This window comes from Macrobrachium rosenbergii, chromosome 37 (genome assembly GCF_040412425.1).
Source record: "Macrobrachium rosenbergii isolate ZJJX-2024 chromosome 37, ASM4041242v1, whole genome shotgun sequence".
Lineage (NCBI taxonomy): Eukaryota > Metazoa > Arthropoda > Malacostraca > Decapoda > Palaemonidae > Macrobrachium > Macrobrachium rosenbergii.
This window is the reverse complement of record NC_089777.1, coordinates 708,486-729,671: the sequence shown is the minus strand read 5'-3', so window position 1 is coordinate 729,671 and position 21,186 is coordinate 708,486. Positions and strand designations below refer to the sequence as shown.

Here is a 21,186-nt window from a genome sequence, read left to right as displayed (position 1 = left end):
AGTATAACAGCCTTATACTCACTACTCTGTTGTTGTAAAGTTACTTTTACACTAGCTTTGTCACAAATTATGACATGATAAGAAAAAGCAAGAAAATTACCTGACAACATCAGCATGAGATGCACCATTCCAACCTAAAGCCCGATAGTGAGACAGCAGGTTTGTGAATGACAGACCTGGAGTTTTCTTCACTGCTATAGTTCGTTCAGGCTTCAATCTTTGACTGTAAAAAAAAACAAATCAATGAACATTACAATCTAATGCAGTGGTTACCATCAACACCTAAAAATTACGTTAGGAAACAAAAACAAATTTTGTTGCACACGATGAGTACAACCACAGAACAAAAACAAAATGTTTTGTAACATAAAACATCTTTTTCAGTACAAACCAATTAATCATATACAGTACAGTACAGTACAGTTGACCCCCACCTATTCGTGGTTCAGGATTCGTGGATTTTTCTCTGGAACCTATCTCCAAATTATTTGTGGATTATTCAGGAATTCCCTGATTTTTTTTTTAGAGCAGTATTCACTAATTATTGTATTTTCACATTATTTTTGTGACTAAATATAATTTTTATGATACAATAAATATTAACACTAAGATTAATAAGATTAATTAACAATAATGATGCTGTGCCCATAATAATATAGGTAATAATAAGTACTAAACTAATCTTTAATAATAAAATAATAAAATAATAATAATAATAATAATAATAATAATACTGTACCTATAATAATAGTAATAAGATTAGGTAATAACTCAGATAGAAAGAGAGACTTATGCAAGTCTATGGAAAGAAACAGGTTTTTAAGCTTTGCACTGGTAATAAACCAGTTTTCTCCCCTCCTTATAGGAGAAACCTCCTTACACTGTAGTGAACCCTCCTGGTGGCTACAACTGCCTAAACTGGTTTTCTAACCTCTTACAGCTACGCCGCTGAGGAACGATATTGAAACATTAAAGTGACATTGAAATATTTAAGTGAATATTAAAATTATATTAAAATGATATTACTGTAAAGTGTTTTAGGGTGATAGTTTAAGGTATATTTGGTGTTTGAACTATTAAAATAGGCAGTTATAAGCATTTTTAGAGGGGGGGGTCTTTGGTGTTTGAACTATTAAAATAGTTATAAGCATTTTTAGAGGAGGTGTCAAGTATTCGCAGATTTTAGCTATTCACAGGTGGTTGTGGTCCCTATCCCTTGCGAATACCGGGGGGGTCGACTGTAATGCCTTATCTCCATTTGCAAATCCATAGTTGACCAACATGCTCTGATCAAGACTGAAAAGACCCTTAATTCTCATGCCAAGGCCATCAAAGGATGTTATGCATCACTTCTCATTCCACTGTGCCAGAAGAACAAAAAAAAATGTCTGAAATGAGTCAGTCATATTATGACTAATGGGACTAAACTGTGAAACTTCTACTTTCTTACAAAAATATTTCTTATTCACTAGAACCCTGTTGATTATTTGTTGCCTGAACAGCAACTTTGGAGGGAGGGCAAAGTTAGACCCAAGAAGTGCCTAAGTAGGGGCAATCTTCTAAGTATGGGTAATAGTAGTAAAGCCAACTACCTATACTCAGTATTAGGGTGTATCTGTTGAAAGTGTACACTTACTTGACATTCAAGACAAACAATCAGACACCCTGGAGTAACTACATCTCAGAACTTTGCTAGAAACTGACAGAAGATGCAAGTCAAGAAGAATAGGAAGTATCAGCCACACAGAAACCCTCCCAGTCAGTTACCATGGCTCGCTGAGATGATCAGTCCTAATGGAACACTTCCACAAAAGCTTGTGAGTCAAGTCTTTCATGTAGAAACTGGCAGAAGTTGAATGGCACCACCAAGTATCAGCCTAAAGACTGGCAATAAGCTCTAAGGGTTCACTGGAAAGCAAATGAAGTAGTAACATTGCAAACCTCATGGGTCATCATCTTCAGTTGTGACGCGTTCACCTCTAACACATCTATGTAAGCTATCATGATAAGAGGGCTGAGGCAAAGAACAACACTGTTTTTTTCATATAGGACCTTTTGAACACCCATGTTATGGAAGACTTTGGAGAATGATAAGCAAAGTTTCTCAGTCCATTTAAGGTAAAGCTTCAATGCTTGGGCAGAAAGAAGATTGCACTCATGAGCTAAAGTGTGCAATTTGGCAGTAATGTCAAAGGGTGAGACAGTAAACGTGTGAGTACCTGAAGACTAACTCTGGCCACAAAAACCAGAACAAAGGGCAATCCAACAACAGACCAGTTCTTTGAATGGGTTACCACTCCAAACAAGAACTCAATGACACTTCCAAAGGAGCACGACCACATCTTAAGAGAGATTTGTAAGGGCTTTAGTAGTCCAAGTCAAATGTCTCAGGGCCAGAGCAAAGTCCCAGTTACGATGTTTCATGTAATATTTACAAAACAGACTTGAGTGAGAGCCACTTGATCACCAGTCAGAACAATTTCTCATGAAGGCTTAAGAAGCAGAGGCTCTGATTGTAGGAGTATCCCATCTGTTACCCCAAGCAATGAACTTGACCCTTTCCCTGATAAAAGGTGACTAATCCCCAATGACCTGCATAAAGTTGCAACTGCTGCTGAAGTCATCCCCAAAAAGCCTCCGTTTCTCTCATTCTATGATGAATAATTGTCAAGTGTGAAGCTGAAGACATCCCAAACATTCTGTGGCAGTGGGGGTTGCTTCAGAAGCCCTCTCCAGGGGCAAGACCCAAGGAATGTACGAGACTAAATCCAGGTCCAGAAACCGTTAATGTTGGGGCCAAAGACGAGCCATAAGGTTCACGTGTTTGTTTTGGCTTCAGTTAAACAAAGACTTTCAAGAGGAGTCTGAAGGGGGGAAATGGGTAAATTTCTAAGCCAACCAACTCCTGTAGTATCACATTCATTTCCTGTGCAGCTATATCTAGTTAGAAAGCAATACACATGGAGGAAGTTGAACAATGATTTCCCAGAGGCTGGCAAGAGGAGTCCCCACCCCCACCCCTTAACTGCCACTAATCCAACAAATATCCAGGTTAGGAAACCATCCCAATGAGATTATGTGGAACTTAATACTTGGAATGTCAATAACCACATTTTGACCCCTATGATGGTAAAGTCATGCCATGGCCAAACAAAGATCTCCACTACTAGAGGACACGACTGGGAGTGGGTAGTGCCCGATTCTTGGCAGACGATGAAAGTTGTATTTAAGACATTACAAATGCTTGAAGACTGAGAAAAATGGCTACCAATTCTAACAAATTTATGTCTTTGTCACCAAAAGGATCTGGATCTATTGCTCAGAGGGACTACAACCACATTTTGAGCCCAATGATGGTATAGTCATGCTATGACCAACTATAGTGTTTACCTTTTGTGTTGTAAAAATAAAAAATGAGAAAATTCAGTAAAAATATAATAGCATAAAATATAAATAAAGAATCATAAGCACAACACGAAACAAGCTCTCTCAAGTCCCTACAGTGTGTGCATTTGTGTGTGCATATGTCGTGTGTGTTTCTTTGCGTGGTATCACATTTGCCATTTTTCTTACTTCCTTTTGTAATGAATGAAATAAATGAATGATTTTGAGTTATCTCGCATCGTGACAACTACGTCATTGATGCCGATATCAATTAAATGCATAGCTGCTATAAAAACAATAAAAAGATAAAAGAAAGTGAACGAAATATTATATTTATGGGAGAAGACCAGCATTGATAATAAATCTAAAAATGCCACTGGCATCATACACCACATCCTCTCCAAGGATCTTGGCAAGGATGAACTTACCATCCCAACCAAGAGCCCCAGAGAGGTAACGGCTTCTAATATCCCCAAGATTGGGGCACTCAACCAACAAGTGCCTCACAGTCAAGGGGACCAGACAATCCTCACAAAAATGTTGAGTCTCCTCAACCATCAAAAAGCTGTGTTAGGCAAGTATGCCCAATCCTTAAGCAGCAAAGAGCCATCTACCATCTTCTAGGCATACTGCCATACTTCCAAGGAAATATAACATCTCTAATTTCTTTCATTTTATTTTCTCCTATGCTATTCTAATGGTCTTGACACAAATTAATTATAAATTTTCTAATGCTTGGGAAGAAATCATAATATAAAAGTGGACACCTCCTTGGAAGTAAATCTAAAGCTGCTGCTTTTGCCAATCTGTCAGCTTCTTCATTTCCATGCACACCAGCATGTGCTGGAACCCAACAGAAACTAATTTGTGTTCCTTTGTATGATAATAGGTGCACCCATTGCTGAATTTTCAAAACCAAGGGGTTAGTTGAGTTAAAAACATTAAGTGCCTGTAATGCTCTTAGAATTGCTAAAAATTGTAAAATTTGTTTTGTTAATAATTGCTATTTTTCCAATAGCATTTAAAATCCCTAGCAACTCTGTCTGAAAATAGATGTTAAAACATCTGTGAACCTCACTGTGTTCCATAAATATGGAATGGATCTCTATATGTGTCACATTTTTTTCTTAAAACCATAAAAATATTTACAAAATGAAATTTCTGTTAATTTCCATGGTGGGGTTACCGACATTTTATAAAGAAGCCCTCATTTCTAGTAATATAAGTAATGCCAAGTAACTGTTTAAGTCTACTGTATACCCATAAGGTTGTGGACATTTAGGATGCATCTCACAGTGCCTAAAATGTCTTTCGCTTATTATAATTTGAAAGGCTACAGAACTGGGAAGTCTCTGCATCCTATACCAGTAACAAAGGATGGATGACTGGTGATGGAGCTGTAAAGGCATCTCCCCAGCATCAACCAACAGGCTTGATATTGGCAAGATCTTGAAAGCACCAGTGGCTAGCCTAATGCCTGCATGATGTCTCGAGTCAAGCATTTTCAGCCTGCTTGGGGTTTGAGAAGACTACACCTCACATCCATATATCAATTTCAATAAAATCAGGGCTTTCTGCAACCTTAAAAGTATTTGACGGTCTACACCCCAGGACATGTGAGCTAAAATTTAAAAAATATTTAAAATCTTCTGACACTTTGTCTTTAACATCTTTAGATGAGACACCCAAGTTAGCCTATGATCACAAATTAAACCAAGGAATTTGGTTTCCACTACCAGGGAATTCTTTGACCTTTGATATATATATATCGGGGTCTGGATGAAGCCCACGAATACAGCAAAAGTCGACAACAACTGTTTTGCTAGTTAAAAATTTAAACCCATTTAAATCTGCCCATTTAGTGATGTTATTTACTGTAAGTTGAAGTTTCTTTCAATAACAGACATTCTTGGTCCTGCAAATGATATAGAAAGATCTTCAACAAAAAGTGTGTGCAATACATCATAAGGAACCTGAGGAGAAATACTACTGATAGCAAGTGCAAATAGGGTAACTCTTAGAACACTACCTTGCGGGACCCCTTCTTCTTGGAATTTACTTTCTGGCACAGTATTACCAACTCTAACTTAAAAGCATTGACGTGTTAGAAAGGCCTTAATGAACAATGGCAGTTCTCCAAGTCCTAACTGATGGATGGTTTTAAGGATTCCACATCTCCATTCAAGGTCAAAGAATATAGTTACATGATGCTGCTTTGCTGCAAACGATTCACATATAGATGACTCGAGACGAATCAAGACATCAGTAGTAGAACGTATTTTTCGAAATCCCTTTTGGAATGATTCATTGTACTTAGGCAACGGTAATTATCCAAAACTTTTGGCAAACAATGTGATTGTTCAATGTTGATTGGTTGAGGATCACTCTCCTTTTTGGAGGAATCCTTTTTGAGGACACTGAAGACACGTACTTGACGGCGAATATACACACGTTTCTCCATGGTCCCCATTAACAGGGCCTTTCTGCACATATAATTAATGCTGTCCCCCATAGGAAAAAACTTTCATTGTTCGTGATGTTACCAAAGCCAACCCCCAACCATACAATTACTCTTGGTATCTGCCTCCTCCTCTGCCTTTGCCTTTGACAGACATTCCAGGTGTTGCTTTTCCTTTTTCCCCCTATAAGATGGTTTTGGACCTTGTAGAAAAAGCTGTCCTTGCTGTTGTTGTTGTCCCTTAGTAGGGAATTCTCCCTTCTGACCACCTGCCTGTTTTTTGAGGAAAACTTTTGGGGTGACTGAAGGCTTATATGATTTTTTATCAAAGTGAGCCTTTTTTGGGGTTGGGTAAAGGAAAATTTTGGCTTCTTTGTTTCCTGAATTCCCCTTTCCCCAGAAGAGCGTACACTGTACAATTCTGTCGGCGGGCATGCTCGCTGAGTTGAGCCACAACAGACTCCTCAAACAGGTCCTTACAGAAGGGGTTAGAATGTAATAATGCAGTGACATTGGAGAGTGATTTGATGGTGCCCTCCAATGGTTCCATTTGCGCTTATATGCGCCATTCTAGGAAATCACAAAATTACTTCCCATCGGGTTCTCGTAAGACTTTTGGCCTCAACAGCAAAAATTATCCTGGAATCTTCTGGAAGCCTTATGGTGGCAACTTCCAGTAAGGTGGTAGAGGTTATAATACTGAGGAGTCGGAGCCTACCATAAATTTCTGAGGAGGCTGTCCCCTCTGAGTCTTCTCATAGGGGTCACAAACTGCTGAGTAGCTAATCTAGGGAGCTTTTTCCTTTCAAAAGGGAGTTGTAGTGTTCCCCATTCCTTGGTGGAATTTCCCAAAACTGGGATGACTGTGGCAGATGGTTTTAATTCTGCCACTGACTATTGTTTTTAGTCACTACCAATTCTGAAAATCTGTCTTCACATGATTCATATTTTTGAAAGTGAAGGGACAGAAGACTGGGGCTACTTGGTGAGCAACTTGGGTCTTATTCAAAATGGAAGTAGAGATCCATTATTCATTAACCTGGTAAAGGGCAATTTCTATAGATTTTAAAGCTATAGGCACAGGTAAGAAAACCGTTTCTGTTAGTGGTCTTCCATGTCTGGTGAAGATGGTACTAGGTGCCATTCCGTATTAGGGAATGCTACCGTTTGTAAATTCTACATGTACAACTTCGATCATAGTTTTTCTCTCATTAATTACAAACTTGCCATCGGGAGAGAAAATACACATTCAAGAGTCTTGCCAAGGATTATCAGTATCATTAGGGGCGAGGTTGGAGCCCCTATTATGTTTTGATTTGAAGTTCTGTATTTCGAACTGACCCTTTTGTTGTTTCCAGTCGGAATTCTAACATTAGACCTTGTTTGGGCAGCATTTGTATCCACGCTCACTTTTCGGTTACAGGATGTAGTACTTTCACTCTTTGGGGTGTACATGACTGACTGACTTTCCTTTCCGGAATCATGCTTCATGTCCCTTATATATTGCCGTTCTGTGGCAAAGGCATCTTTGATAGTACTCGATTTCCTTACGGAATTGATCAAATGCCGCAAACTTTGTATCCCTTTTGGGGGAGCTTGTGCAATCTAACTGAGCTTCAGCAACTTCAATTTCCTTAAGGAATTGATCAAATGCCGCAAACTGTGTAGCCCTTTTGGGGAAGCTTGTGCAATCTAACTGAGCTTCAGCAAATGAATTGTAACTGCCTGTTAACCCTTTAACGCTGACTGGACATATTTTATGTCGACAAAAATTGTCTGTCGGGTGCTGAATGGACGTAAAATACGACTACAAAAAGTTTTTTTAAATATTCGTGGAAAAATACTTACAGTATAGGCCTAGTTTATGAAAAATTTTAAATCACACGCCTTGAGGGATGCTGGGAGTTCATGGATCATGCTGTTGTTTTGTTTACAAGTGTGACCCAGGTGCGCATGCGCGAATTTCTTTCTTCTCCCAAAAGAAAGCATCAGCTAACTCTGCTGAAAATCTCAGAAATTCTTTAGTCACTTTGTCATTAATTTTTGCACCATTTTCTTATTAGCCGTAACATGAAGTTTTTATATATGAAAATGTGTGCAATTTCATGTAGAATACAACAAAAATAACTCATAGTTGTAGCTTTATCAATTTTGACATATTTTCATATAAATCACGATAAGTGCCACAATTTCAACCTTCAGTCAACTTTGACTCGACCAAAATGGTAAAAAAATGCAATTGTAAGCTAAAACTCTTAAATTCTAGTAATATTCAATCATTTACCATCATTTTGCAACAAACGAGAAGTCTCTAGCACAATATTTCGATTTATGGTGAATTTTGAAAAACTTTTTCCTTACATCCGTGCGCGCTAACTCTGCTGAAAACCTCAGAATTTCTTTAGTCACTTTGTCGTAATTTTTGCACCGTTTTCTATTAGCTGTTACATAAAGTTTTATATATGACAATGTGCGCAATTTCATGTAGAATACAACAAACAATAACTCATGGTTGTAGCTTTTATCAATTTTGACATATTTTCATATAAATCACGATAAGTGCCAAAATTTCAACCTTCGGTCAACTTTGACTCGACCGAAATGGTCGAAAAATGCAATTGTAAGCTAAAACTCTTACATTCTAGTAATATTCAATCATTTACCTTCATTTTGCAACAAATTGGAAGTCTCTAGCACAATATTTCGATTTATGGTGAAATCCGTGCGTGCTAACTCTGCTGAAAATCTCAGAATTTCTTTAGTCACTTTGTCATAATTTTTGCACCGTTTTCTATTAGCCGTTACATAAAGTTTTATACATGAAAATGTGTGCAATTTCATGTAGAATACAACAAAAAATAACTCATGGTGTTAGCTTTTATCAATTTTGACATATTTTAATAAAAATCACAATAAGTGACAAAGTTTCAACCTTTGGTCAACTGTGACTTGACCGAAATGGTCGAAAAATGCAATTGTAAGCTAAAACTCTTACATTCTAGTAATATTCAATCATTTACCTTCATTTTGCAACAAACGAGAAGTCTCTAGCACAATATTTCGATTTATATTGTATTTTTAAAAAAAACTATTTCCTTACGTCCAAGCGCACTAACTCTGCTGAAGTCACAGATCATGCTCTCGTTTTGTTTACAAGCGTGATCCGCTGCGCATTCTCAAATTTCTTTCTTCTCCCAAAAGAAAGCATCAGCTAACTCTGCTGAAAATCTCAGAAATTCTTTAGTCACTTTGTCGTAATTGTTGCACCGTTTTCTATTAGCCGTTACATAAATTTTTATATATGAAAATGTGTGCAATTTCATGTAGAATACAACAAAAAATAACTCATGGTTGAGCTTTTATTAGTTTTGACATATTTTCATATAAATCACGATAAGTGCCAAAATTTCAACCTTCAGTCAACTTTGACTCGACCAAAATGGTCGAAAAAATGCAATTATAGCTAAAACTCTTAAATTCTAGTAATATTCAATCATTTACCTTCATTTTGCAACAAACGAGAAGTCTCTAGCACAATATTTCGATTTATGGTGAATTTTTGAAAAACTTTTCCTTACGCCCACACTAACTGCTGAAAATCTCAGAAATCCTTTAGTCACTTTGTTGTAATTTTTGCACCGTTTTTCTATTAGCTGTTACATAAAGTTTTATATATGAAAATGTGCGTAATTTCATGTAGAATACAACAAACCATAACTCATGGTTCTAGCTTCTATCAGTTTTGACATATTTTCATATAAATCAGGATGTGCCAAAATTTCAACCTTCGGTCAACTTTGACTCGACCGAAATGGTAAAAAAATGCAATTGTAAGCTAAAACTCTTACATTCTAATGATATTCAATCATTTACCTTGATTTTGCAACAAACGAGAAGTGTCTAGCACAATATTTCGATTTATGGTGAATTTTTGAAAAAACTTTTCCTTACCCCAAGTGCTAACTCTGCTGAAAATCTCAGAAATTCTTTAGTCACTTTGTCGTAATTTATGCACCATTTTCTATTAGCCGTTAGATAAAGTTTTATGTATGAAAATGTACACAATTTCATATAGAGTACAACAAAAAATAACTCATTGTTGTAGCTTTTATCAGTTGTGAAATATTTTCATATAAATCCCGGTAAGTGCCAACATTTCAACCTTCGGTCAACTCTGACTCAACCGAAATGGTCGAAAAATGCAATTGTAAGCTAAAACTCTTACATTATAGTAATATTCAATCATTTACCTTCATTTCTGAATAAACGAGAAGTCTCTAGCACAATATATCGATTTATGGTGAATTTTGAAAAACTTTTTCCTTACATCTGTGCGTGCAAACTCTGCTGAAAATCTCAGAATTTCTTTAGTCCTTTGTCATAATTTTTGCACCATTTTCTATCAGCCGTTACATAAAGTTTTATATATGAAAAATAATTTCATGTACAATACAACAAAAAATAAATCATGGTTATAGCTTTATCAATTATGAAATATTTTCATATAAATCACGATAAGTGCCACAATTTCAACCTTTGGTCAACTTTGACTCTGACCGAAATGGTCGAAAAAATGCAATTGTAAGCTAAAACTCTTACATTCTAGTAATATTCAATCATTTACCTTCATTTTGCAACAAACGAGAAGTCTCTAGCACAATATTTCGATTTATGGTGAATTTTTTAAAAAACTTTTTCCTTACGTCCATGCGCGCTAACTCTGCTGAAAATCTCAAGAGTTTCTTTAGTCACTTTTTCATAATTTTGCACCGTTTTCTATTAACCGTTACATAAAGTTTTATACATGAAAATGTGTGCAATTTCATGTAGAATACAACAAAAAATAACTCATAGTGTTAGCTTTTATCAATTTTGAAATATTTTAACATAAATCACAATAAGTGCCAAAATTTCAACCTTCGGTCAACTTTGACTGATTCAAAATGGTTGAAAAAATGCAATTGTAAGCTAAAACTCTTTGTATTTTTAAAAAAACTTTTACGTCCCGCTAACTCTGTTGAAGTCACAGATCACGCTCTTGTTTTGTTTACAGCGTGATTTTGCATTCTCAAATTTCTTTCTTCTCCCAAAAGAAAGCATCAGCTAACTCTGCTGAAAATCTAAGAAATTCTTTAGTCACTTTGTCGTAATTTTTGCACCGTTTTCTATTAGCCGTTACATAAATTTTTATATATGAAAATGTGTGCAATTTCATGTAAAATACAACAAAAATAACTCATGGTTGGAGCTTTTATCAGTTTTGAAATATTTTCATATAAATCACGGTAAGTGCCAAAATTTCAACCTTCGGTCAACTTTGAAACCGAAATGGTCGAAAAATGCAATTGTAAGCTAAAACTCTTACATTCTAGTAATATTCAATCATTTACCTTCATTTTGCAACAAACGAGAAGTCTCTAGCACAATATTTCGATTTATGGTGAAAAAATTTTTCCTTACGTCCGTGCGTGCTAACTCTGCTGAAAATCTCAGAATTTCTTTAGTCACTTTGTCATAATTTTTGCAACCGTTTTCTATTAGCCGTTACATAAAGTTTTATACATGAAAATGTGTGCAATTTCATGTAGAATACAACAAACTCATGGTGTTAGCTTTTATCAATTTTGACATATTTTAATATAAATCACAATAAGTGACAAAGTTTCAACCTTTGGTCAACTGTGACTTGACCGAAATGGTCGAAAAATGCAATTGTAAGCTAAAACTCTTACATTCTAGTAATATTCAATCATTTACCTTCATTTTGCAACAAACGAGAAGTCTCTAGCACAATATTTCGATTTATATTGTATTTTTAAAAAAACTATTTTTACGCCCAAGCGCACTAACTCTGCTGAAGTCACAGATCATGCTCGTTTTGTTTACAAGCGTGATCCAGCGCATTCTCAAATTTCTTTCTTCTCCCAAAAGAAAGCATCAGCTAACTCTGAAAATCTCAGAAATTCTTTAGTCACTTTGTCGTAATTGTTGCACCATTTTCTATTAGCCGTTACATAAATTTTTATATATGAAAATGTGTGCAATTTCATGTAGAATACAACAAAAAATAACTCATGGTTGGAGCTTTTATTAGTTTTGACATATTTTCATATAAATCACGATAAGTGCCAAAATTTCAACCTTCAGTCAACTTTGACTCGACCGAAATGGTCGAAAAATGCAATTGTAAGCTAAAACTCTTAAATTCTAGTAATATTCAATCATTTACCTTCATTTTGCAACAAACGAGAAGTCTCTAGCACAATATTTCGATTTATGGTGAATTTTTGAAAAAACTTTTTCCTTACGCCCACACTAACTGCTGAAAATCTCAGAAATCCTTTAGTCACTTTGTTGTAATTTTTGCACCGTTTTCTATTAGCTGTTACATAAAGTTTTATATATGAAAATGTGCGTAATTTCATGTAGAATACAACAAACCATAACTCATGGTTCTAGCTTCTATCAGTTTTGACATATTTTCATATAAATCAGGATGTGCCAAAATTTCAACCTTCGGTCAACTTGGACTCGACCGAAATGGTAAAAAAATGCAATTGTAAGCTAAAACTCTTACATTCTAATGATATTCAATCATTTACCTTGATTTTGCAACAAACGAGAAGTGTCTAGCACAATATTTCGATTTATGGTGAATTTTTGAAAAAAACTTTTTCCTTACCCCTGCGTGCTAACTCTGCTGAAAATCTCAGAAATTCTTTAGTCACTTTGTCGTAATTTATGCACCATTTTCTATTAGCTGTTAGATAAAGTTTTATGTATGAAAATGTACGCAATTTCATATAGAGTACAACAAAAAATAACTCATTGTTGTAGCTTTTATCAGTTGTGAAATATTTTCATATAAATCCCGGTAAGTGCCAACATTTCAACCTTCGGTCAACTCTGACTCAACCGAAATGGTCGAAAAATGCAATTGTAAGCTAAAACTCTTACATTATAGTAATATTCAATCATTTACCTTCATTTCTGAATAAACGAGAAGTCTCTAGCACAATATATCGATTTATGGTGAATTTTTGAAAAAAACTTTTTCCTTACGTCTGTGCGTGCAAACTCTGCTGAAAATCTCAGAATTTCTTTAGTCCCCCTGTCATAATTTTTGCACCATTTTCTATCAGCCGTTACATAAAGTTTTATATATGAAAATGTGCGCAATACCATGTACAATACAACAAAAAATAACTCATGGTTATAGCTTTTATCAATTATGAAATATTTTCATATAAATCACGATAAGTGCCAAAATTTCAACCTTTGGTCAACTTTGACTCGACCGAAATGGTCGAAAAATGCAATTGTAAGCTAAAACTCTTACATTCTAGTAATATTCAATCATTTACCTTCATTTTGCAACAAACGAGAAGTCTCTAGCACAATATTTCGATTTATGGTGAAAAAATTTTTCCTTACATCCGTGCGCGCTAACTCTGCTGAAAATCTCAGAATTTCTTTAGTCACTTTGTCATAATTTTTGCACCATTTTATATTAGCTGTTACATAAAGTTTTATACATGAAAATGTGTGCAATTTCATGTAGAATACAACAAAAAATAACTAATGGTTGTAGCTTTTATCCCTTTTGAAATATTTTCATATAAATCACGATAAATAGAAAAAATTCGACCTTCGGTCAACTTTAACTCGACCAAAATGGTCAAAAACTGCAATTGTAAGCTAAAACTCTTACATTCTAGTAATATTCAATCATTTACCTTCATTTTGCAACAAACAGGGAGTCTCTAGCACAACATTTCGATTTATGGTGAATTTTTGAAAAAACTTTTTTTTATGTCCGCGCGTTACGAATTCATGCATCATTTTGTGATATTTTCTCTGTGTTGCTTTAATCGTTTTACAATTTGTTATATACCAGAATTATCGCAATTTAGTGTACAATACAACAACAAAAAAATAACTCATTAGCTTTAACCGTTTTGCTCACAGCGCGATTTGTATACAATTATATATGAAAATTTTTTTCGCGCTGTCATATATTCCAGTATTTATATATGATGATTTTTTTTTCATTTTTGATGGTTGCATACTAAACGTCAGGCAATGACAAAAAAAGGAGCCAAAAATGAACTCGTAATCTTAAAAAAACTGAGCGTGCTGTGAAGTTTTGAAAAAAACTTTCTTTCCGCTTCGGCGCTAACTCTCAAACCCAGCCAACAAACGGCAGACACTTTTGTAAACAGATGCTCGGCGTTTAAGGGTTAATCAAGGGGCAGAAGTCCTGGCTAAGTTACAATACCCCTCTGAAAATGTAGTCATTTCAGTTTGAGTTAGGTAGATCCTGGTATCCCTTTTGGGGGAAAGACCATATTCAGTAACAATAGCTGCATGGGGAATAGAATTCCTTCTCGAAGGTTTCTCCCATGGCTAGCTAAAATTTGTGTCCCTGAGCCTTCTGGGTTCAGCAGGGCTATTTCAATGGCAATGTCCACTTCATATTCTTTAGTAAGAATGTAACCCCATGTGAAGATTCCTCTACTTCCTCTGCAGGGTTAACCTGGGAGGTATTGGGGACTGATGTTACTGGGTTTTGGCCCAAACATTGATGTTGTTCAGAGAAGAGGTTAAATATCTGCTGCCGGAGTTCTGCTGGAAAGATATAATCTCCCCCTTCCTCACCTATACTGAACCCTAGGACCCATTGAGACAGCTTAGAAGGAGCTGTTTTGTCCTTGAAACTTGCTGCCAGGAGCATACTACGAATCTCGCCCACATCTGCCGACCAAGAAAATTTTCCTTGTAAAATACAGGGACTATGCTCATGGTAGGTGGTATGGTTCATACCCACAGGCAAAAAGTGAACCGAGCAATTTGCTACGGAACACTTGAACTGAGGATCCTACCTAATGGCGGCCCTATAGTGATATAAAGCAGGTTATTATTAGAAGCTAATTAGTATTAATTGTTTTCAAGTGAGGGACACTTCTGTAGTTCCTTATATAGTTTCCATATTACAGGTTAACTTGATTACAGGTGTGCAGTTGTAATACATTTAATTAAATATCTATGAATATGGCTGTATTACTTATACACTGTTAGTCCTTTTGAAATGGCTAAGTGAAATTTTTAATTCCAATTGTCATGCCATTCAGACTAACTGCTATGAACCAATTTGTTTAACTACCCCAAGCTACTATTTTATATAGATTAGGTTAATGCTTCTAGTATAATTTACATTAAGCTAAGAATAGAGGATTTCTTGGAAGGTTCTTGCTTAACCTATTCTAGACTTATTTAAAACTTAAGGTTATAAACTTTACTGAAAATAATCCTCTTATAATCTGGTTTTCTGTTTTATGTGGCCGAGAATACCCTTTTATCTGATATTCGGCCATCGCTCTTTTAGGCTAATGGTAGGATATTCCTTAAAAAGGGGTTCCTACTTAATCTGTTCTAGGTTTATATCACCTTGAAAGATATAGGTTACGTAAGACCCTACTAGTATGTAGCCTTACAGATAGGCTACCGAGTCATAAAAACTAGGTTATTTTATTGAGCTTAGAATATTGATTATATATAATCCTAGGCTTATTTGTTCTTTCTTAACCTAGTACAGGGTATTGCCTAACCCAGATTATTATAGATCACTCTTAAATGTATAGGCTAAGCTGTATAAAACAGAAAACTTACTAATATGTAACCTTATAGTTAGTCTACTATTTTTTGTCTAACACAGGTTGTTGTTTATATCCAATCCTAGGCTATTTGTTCTACTATATAAAACAGTAACTCACTAATGTGTAATCTCTAATCTAGGCTATTGCCTAATCTGGATTATTTAATTCACTCTTAAGTGTATGGGTTGCTCAAAACACAATTAGCCTACCTTAGTATGTAACCATTACTATTTCATCTAGTCCTAGGTTACATGGTCTAGGCCAGCGATCTTCAAACTGTGGGCCATGGCCCACAGGTGGGCCATGGCCTGGTTTTCAGGTGGGCCATGGACATTTAACTAGATTACAATAAAAAAATTAACTATATAAAAAAATAAGAGAATACAATAAAAACAAAAGAAATAAAGATCTAAAACTTCAGTGTAAAGACAAAACTGTAACTCATTTTGTTGATTCATTGCGTGCCTTCATTGCTAAGATCCAGAACTGGGTTAGGAAAATTAATGCTGGTAATTTTGCAATGTTTGAGAATTTTTGTGAAGTTGTTGAAGGTGAAAAAGAACTAGATCCTTGTCTTCAAAAATGAAATAATCAACCACCTTCAAAATTAGGGTCAAGAATTTTCCAGATACTCTCCTGATCTTGAATCCATAGATCTGTCATTAATAGCAGATCCATTTAATATTGAGCCAGATTCTGTGCCAGACCCTGACCAAGATGAATACTTGGAAATGAAATTTGATTCGATTGTAAAGTGTTTGCAAAAAGAAACAGGAATTCTGGGCTCGAGTAAGTGCATCATACCCTAGAATTGGTAAGCGTGCACTGAAAACACTTCTACCTTTCTCCTCCACTTACTTATGCGAATCAGGCTTTTTTCCCTGCTTCAAATCAAAACAAAAGCAAGAAACCGCTTAGAGGTGGAGGATGACATGCAATGTGTCTTGTCCACAATTCTCCCCGATTTGATAAACTTGTAGATATGAAACAAGTACATCCATCTTATTAGCTGCCTAACCTGAGCCAGTGGTTACCATGAACAGCAGAGAAGTTGTGTTTTATGTTTATCTTTTGGCCATGTTTCAAGCCATAAGGTTCAGTACATGAATTTTATTTACAATAATCAAAGTTCAGTCATTGATTTCTGGGTTATTAAATTTAACTATCATGAAAATTTCTTAGATGCATTTACCATATAATGCATTTATGAAAATTCTGTTTGAACATATTAAGAAAATGTAAAAAGTTCCTTAAGTACCTGGTACCGTATGTTTTATTATGAAGATAATTTATATGCTAAATCTGAAGGGCAGTAGGCCATGAATATTGGGAAATGCCTAAAGTGGGCCACGGTCTTAAAAAGTTTGAAGACCACTGTTCTAGGCAAACAATTTAGTCCAAAAATGGGATGTTTCATAAAAAGTTATAACTTAACTTGATATAAAGTAATGTCTAGGCTAGTCTTGGATTATTTAGCTCATGCTTAAGTGCACAGGCTTATATAAAAAGAAAAAATTCATAATAATATGTAGCCTTATTATTAGGCTATCGATTTATTTTGCTCAGATATTGTTATTATCTGATCCTTTGGTCCTCGGTCTAAGCTAGGCCACTTAGGATACGTAATCCAAGGGCATAGGCTACAGACAACATCCACTATTAATCTAGTCCAAGTTATTATCACTTAATGCCTAGATTATTGCAGACATCGTATACAAGCAGTCACTGGTTATCGATGATCCAGTTTTACGGCGCTTGTCTAGCGATGATAACTGGATTTTCAACACCAATTCCCGGTTATCGGTGGCGCTGATCCCTGGTTATCAGCACCGATAACTGTGGATCGGCGCTATTATCGCTGATTTTCGGTAAAGATTTTCTATATTAATAATAAGTTGTGGAACATTTCTTTTACTTAAAACATTTAGTTAGAATTTAAAACAATTTTCGCTTTACAAAACTACATAGCAATCAATACTTTATGAAACTAGGTAGGCTAGCAATCAACAAGCCGGGTTTCGGTTTTTAAAGCACAATTATTATTTCCAAAAGTTTAAAACTAAAACTTTTGGTAGACCTTAATATTAAGCACTTATCTTGCTATTTTTGATGTTTCCATGATCCTCGATAATGAAAATGGAGAAAAAAGTACATTTTTTTTGGAGCACTGGTAATGACGTGAACCATTCGCTATAGACCAGAGAGTTTATGGCTCCTTGGTCTGTAACAGCCCAGCTGTAAACAAGAGGGTGATGTGTATGTGCAATAGTCACTTCTCTCTCTTGCAGGTTCTTTTGACATTGGAAAAACTGGGTTCAGCTTCGCTGAAGCTAAGGGAAAGTGCCCTCTTATCTTTGAGTCCACTATATACTCCATCATGTGTTATAATGTTAATTATTACGACACAATACCTGGCCAAAAAGACCAACTAAAAGAGAATTCTTTGATATTAGTTTGGTAACCTAGCCTTAAGGCTACATACTAAGGTAATTGTGTTTCATGTAACCCATACCCTTAAGTGTGAATTAAATAATCCAGATTAGGCAGTAGCCTACATTAGAGTAAGTTATAGTCTGGCTATAAGGTTACACATTAGTGAGTTACTGTTTTATATAGTAAACCAAACAGCCTAGGATTGGATATAAACAACAACCTGGGTTAGACAAAAAATAGTCGACTAACTATAAGGTTACATATTAGTAAGTTTTCTGTTTTTATATAGCCTAGCCCAGTGATCTTCAAACTGTGGGCCATGGCCCACTGGTGGGCCATGGCCTGGTTTTCAGGTGGGCCACGGACATTTAACTAGAATAGATTATATTAAAAAATAAATTAACTATATAAAAAATAAGTGAATAAAATAAAAACAAAAGAAATAAAAATATAAATTTTTACATTAACAAACATTTTTGTTCATGGAGATACACACACACACTATCTATCTATCTATATATCTATCTATCTATATATATATATATATATATATATATATATATATATATATATATATATATATATATATATATACATGTGTATGTTTGTGTGTGTGTGTGACTATGATAAGGTTTCTTGACATGGGTGATGTGCGTAGAGTAGGATCGCTTTACGTTCGATACTTGTCTGTTTCCCGAAATACACAGCTCACTTAGCCAGTCAGTACGGTATTATATCACTACCTCCAGCCGAAGTTCAGTAACCAGTCACAGTGCCCTTCCGACTGTTAGCATATTGAATATTCGTTGTAATGAATTATATTAATATCTGAGGTTTTCAGTGAAAAGGTGCGTTAAGACTGTTGTTATTCATGTATTTCATTTTAGTAAATAGGAAAATGTGTCTTTACTACTTAATTTATGGGTGTATTTTGATTACAAAAATTCGTGACTCGTTCTTCCTTTCAGTTGTAAATTTATTTCCATATTGTACGCTTTAGGCATGAAATATTTATTGCTATTAGCTTCTGGTATGAAATAATTTGCATGTATCATAGTCAATCATTTTAAACTGGACAGTGGCAACTAGCCCAATGGTCTGTGTGTGTTTTGATCATTAAGCTTCATTGCTTTTTTACTTTGTTTATGTCACACTCTTTAAGTACTGTTTGATACTATTTATATTTAAATTGCTGTATCAAAATGGATTATAGTTGTGAATGAAAATTACAAGTGTATTTCAGATGAAACTGCTAAAAATGGTGTGAGTGTGTGTGTTTTGTGTGTGTGTGTGTGTGTGTGTGTGTGTGTGTAATTGCGTCAGTCTTGAGATTATACTGAGTGTTGTTCACATCCACCTCTTTAGATCTCCCACATTCAAGAGTATGATGGCTGGCACGAGCAAGACTAAACGGGCCTTCTGTGAAGACTACATTCAATATGGATTTACTTCATTCTCTGATAAGGGCGTTGTGAAGGGGCAATGTGTTTTGTGTCTGAATGTGCTCGGGAATGATTCCTTAAGACCATCAAAGTTGAAAAATCATCTTGAAAAAATTCATCCAGAACATAAGACAAAAGATGTGAATTTCTTTAAGCGTCATGAAAAAGGTTTGAAACGTTTGAAACTGGACTCTAGTGGTGTGTTTCAAACACAAAGTAAGAATATACTTAGAGCTTCATTTGAAGTGTCACTTGAAATTGCTAAAAAGAAAAAACCATATAACATTGGTGAAACTCTTGTAAAGCCTTGTGCTTTGAAGATAGTCAAGCTTGTACTTGGGGACGATTGTGAGAAAAAAATTCAGCAAATATCCCTTTCTGACACCACAGTAGCTCGACGCATTGAAGAAATGTCCAGAGATATCAAAGACCAAGTGATCAGTGAGATAAAAGCTGCTCAATTTGGGCTATTTGCACTCCAACTCGATGAGTCAACAGATGTTTCTTCCTGTTCACAACTCCTTGTATTTGTTAGGTATGTTAATGCTGGTGAATTTAAAGAAGAATTTCTTTTTTGCTCTCCACTTGAGACTACTACCAGAGGTGAAGATATTATGAGGAAGGTAACAAATTTTTTTAATGAGGAAGGACTGTCATGGGAGAATGTGTGTGGGGTATGTACGGATGGGGCACCTGCAATGTTAGGTTCAAAGTCAGGGTTTGCTGCCAGACTTAAAGAGGTGGCTTTTGGAGTTACAGTGACTCATTGCATGATCCATCGTCAGGCACTTGCATCCAGAACCCTTCCCAAGGAACTTCACAACATCTTGGACACCGCCATAAAGATTGTAAATTATGTAAAGTCTATGCCTGTTAATTCACGACTTTTCAAAGAACTCTGTAAAGACTTGGATTCAGAGCATCAGGTCCTACTATTCTACACTAAAGTTCGATGGCTGTCGAAAGGGAATGTTCTCAGCCGAGTTTTTGAACTTAGAGAAGAGTTGAAGATATATTTGAACATGCAGAGCAAGGAATCTATGTTTTTCAGTGACCCCCTGTGGGAACCACGTTTGGCATATTTAGTTGATGTATTTTATCAACTTAATAAACTTAATCTGAAACTTCAGGGTAAAGACAAAACTGTAATTCATTTTGTTGACTCATTGCGTGCCTTCATTGCTAAGATCCAGAACTGGGTTAGGAAAATTAATGCCGGTAATTTTGCAATGTTTGAGAATTTTTGTGAAGTTGTTGAAGGTGAAAAAGAACTAGATCCTTGTCTCCAAAATGAAATAATCAACCACCTTCAAAATTTGGGTCAAGAATTTTCCAGATACTTCCCTGATCTTGAATCCTTAGATCTGTCATTTATAGCAGATCCATTTAATATTGAGCCAGATTCTGTGCCAGACCCTGACCAAGATGAATACTTGGAAATGAAATTTGATTCTGGTGTAAAGCGTTTGCAAAAAGAGCTCTCTGTACAGGAATTCTGGGCTCAAGTAAGTGCATCATACCCTAGAATTGGTAAGCGTGCACTAAAAACACTTCTACCTTTCTCCTCCACTTATTTATGTGAATCAGGATTTTCGACCTTACTTCAAATCAAAACAAAAGCAAGAAACCGCTTAGAGGTGGAGGATGACATGCGATGTGCCTTGTCCACAATTCTCCCCCGATTTGATAAGCTTGTAGATATGAAACAAGTACATCCATCTCATTAGCTGCCTTACCAGAGTTAGTGGTTACCATGAACAGCAGAGAAGTTGCGTTTTATGTTTATCTTTTGGCCATGTTTCAAACCGTAAGG

General features: G+C 35.6%; 1 protein-coding gene across 2 annotated transcripts in view; it reads right to left on the bottom strand.

The window, feature by feature from the left end:
- LOC136825236 (cytoplasmic 60S subunit biogenesis factor ZNF622-like) overlaps positions 1 to 21,186 on the bottom strand; it is a 405,172-nt gene that overhangs the window by 43,683 nt on the left and 340,303 nt on the right. For both annotated transcript variants that reach the window (XM_067081270.1, XM_067081269.1), the window contains exon 9: positions 101 to 223. In XM_067081270.1, the coding sequence (XP_066937371.1) occupies positions 101 to 223 (123 nt within the window). The remainder of the gene's footprint in view (positions 1 to 100; positions 224 to 21,186) is intronic.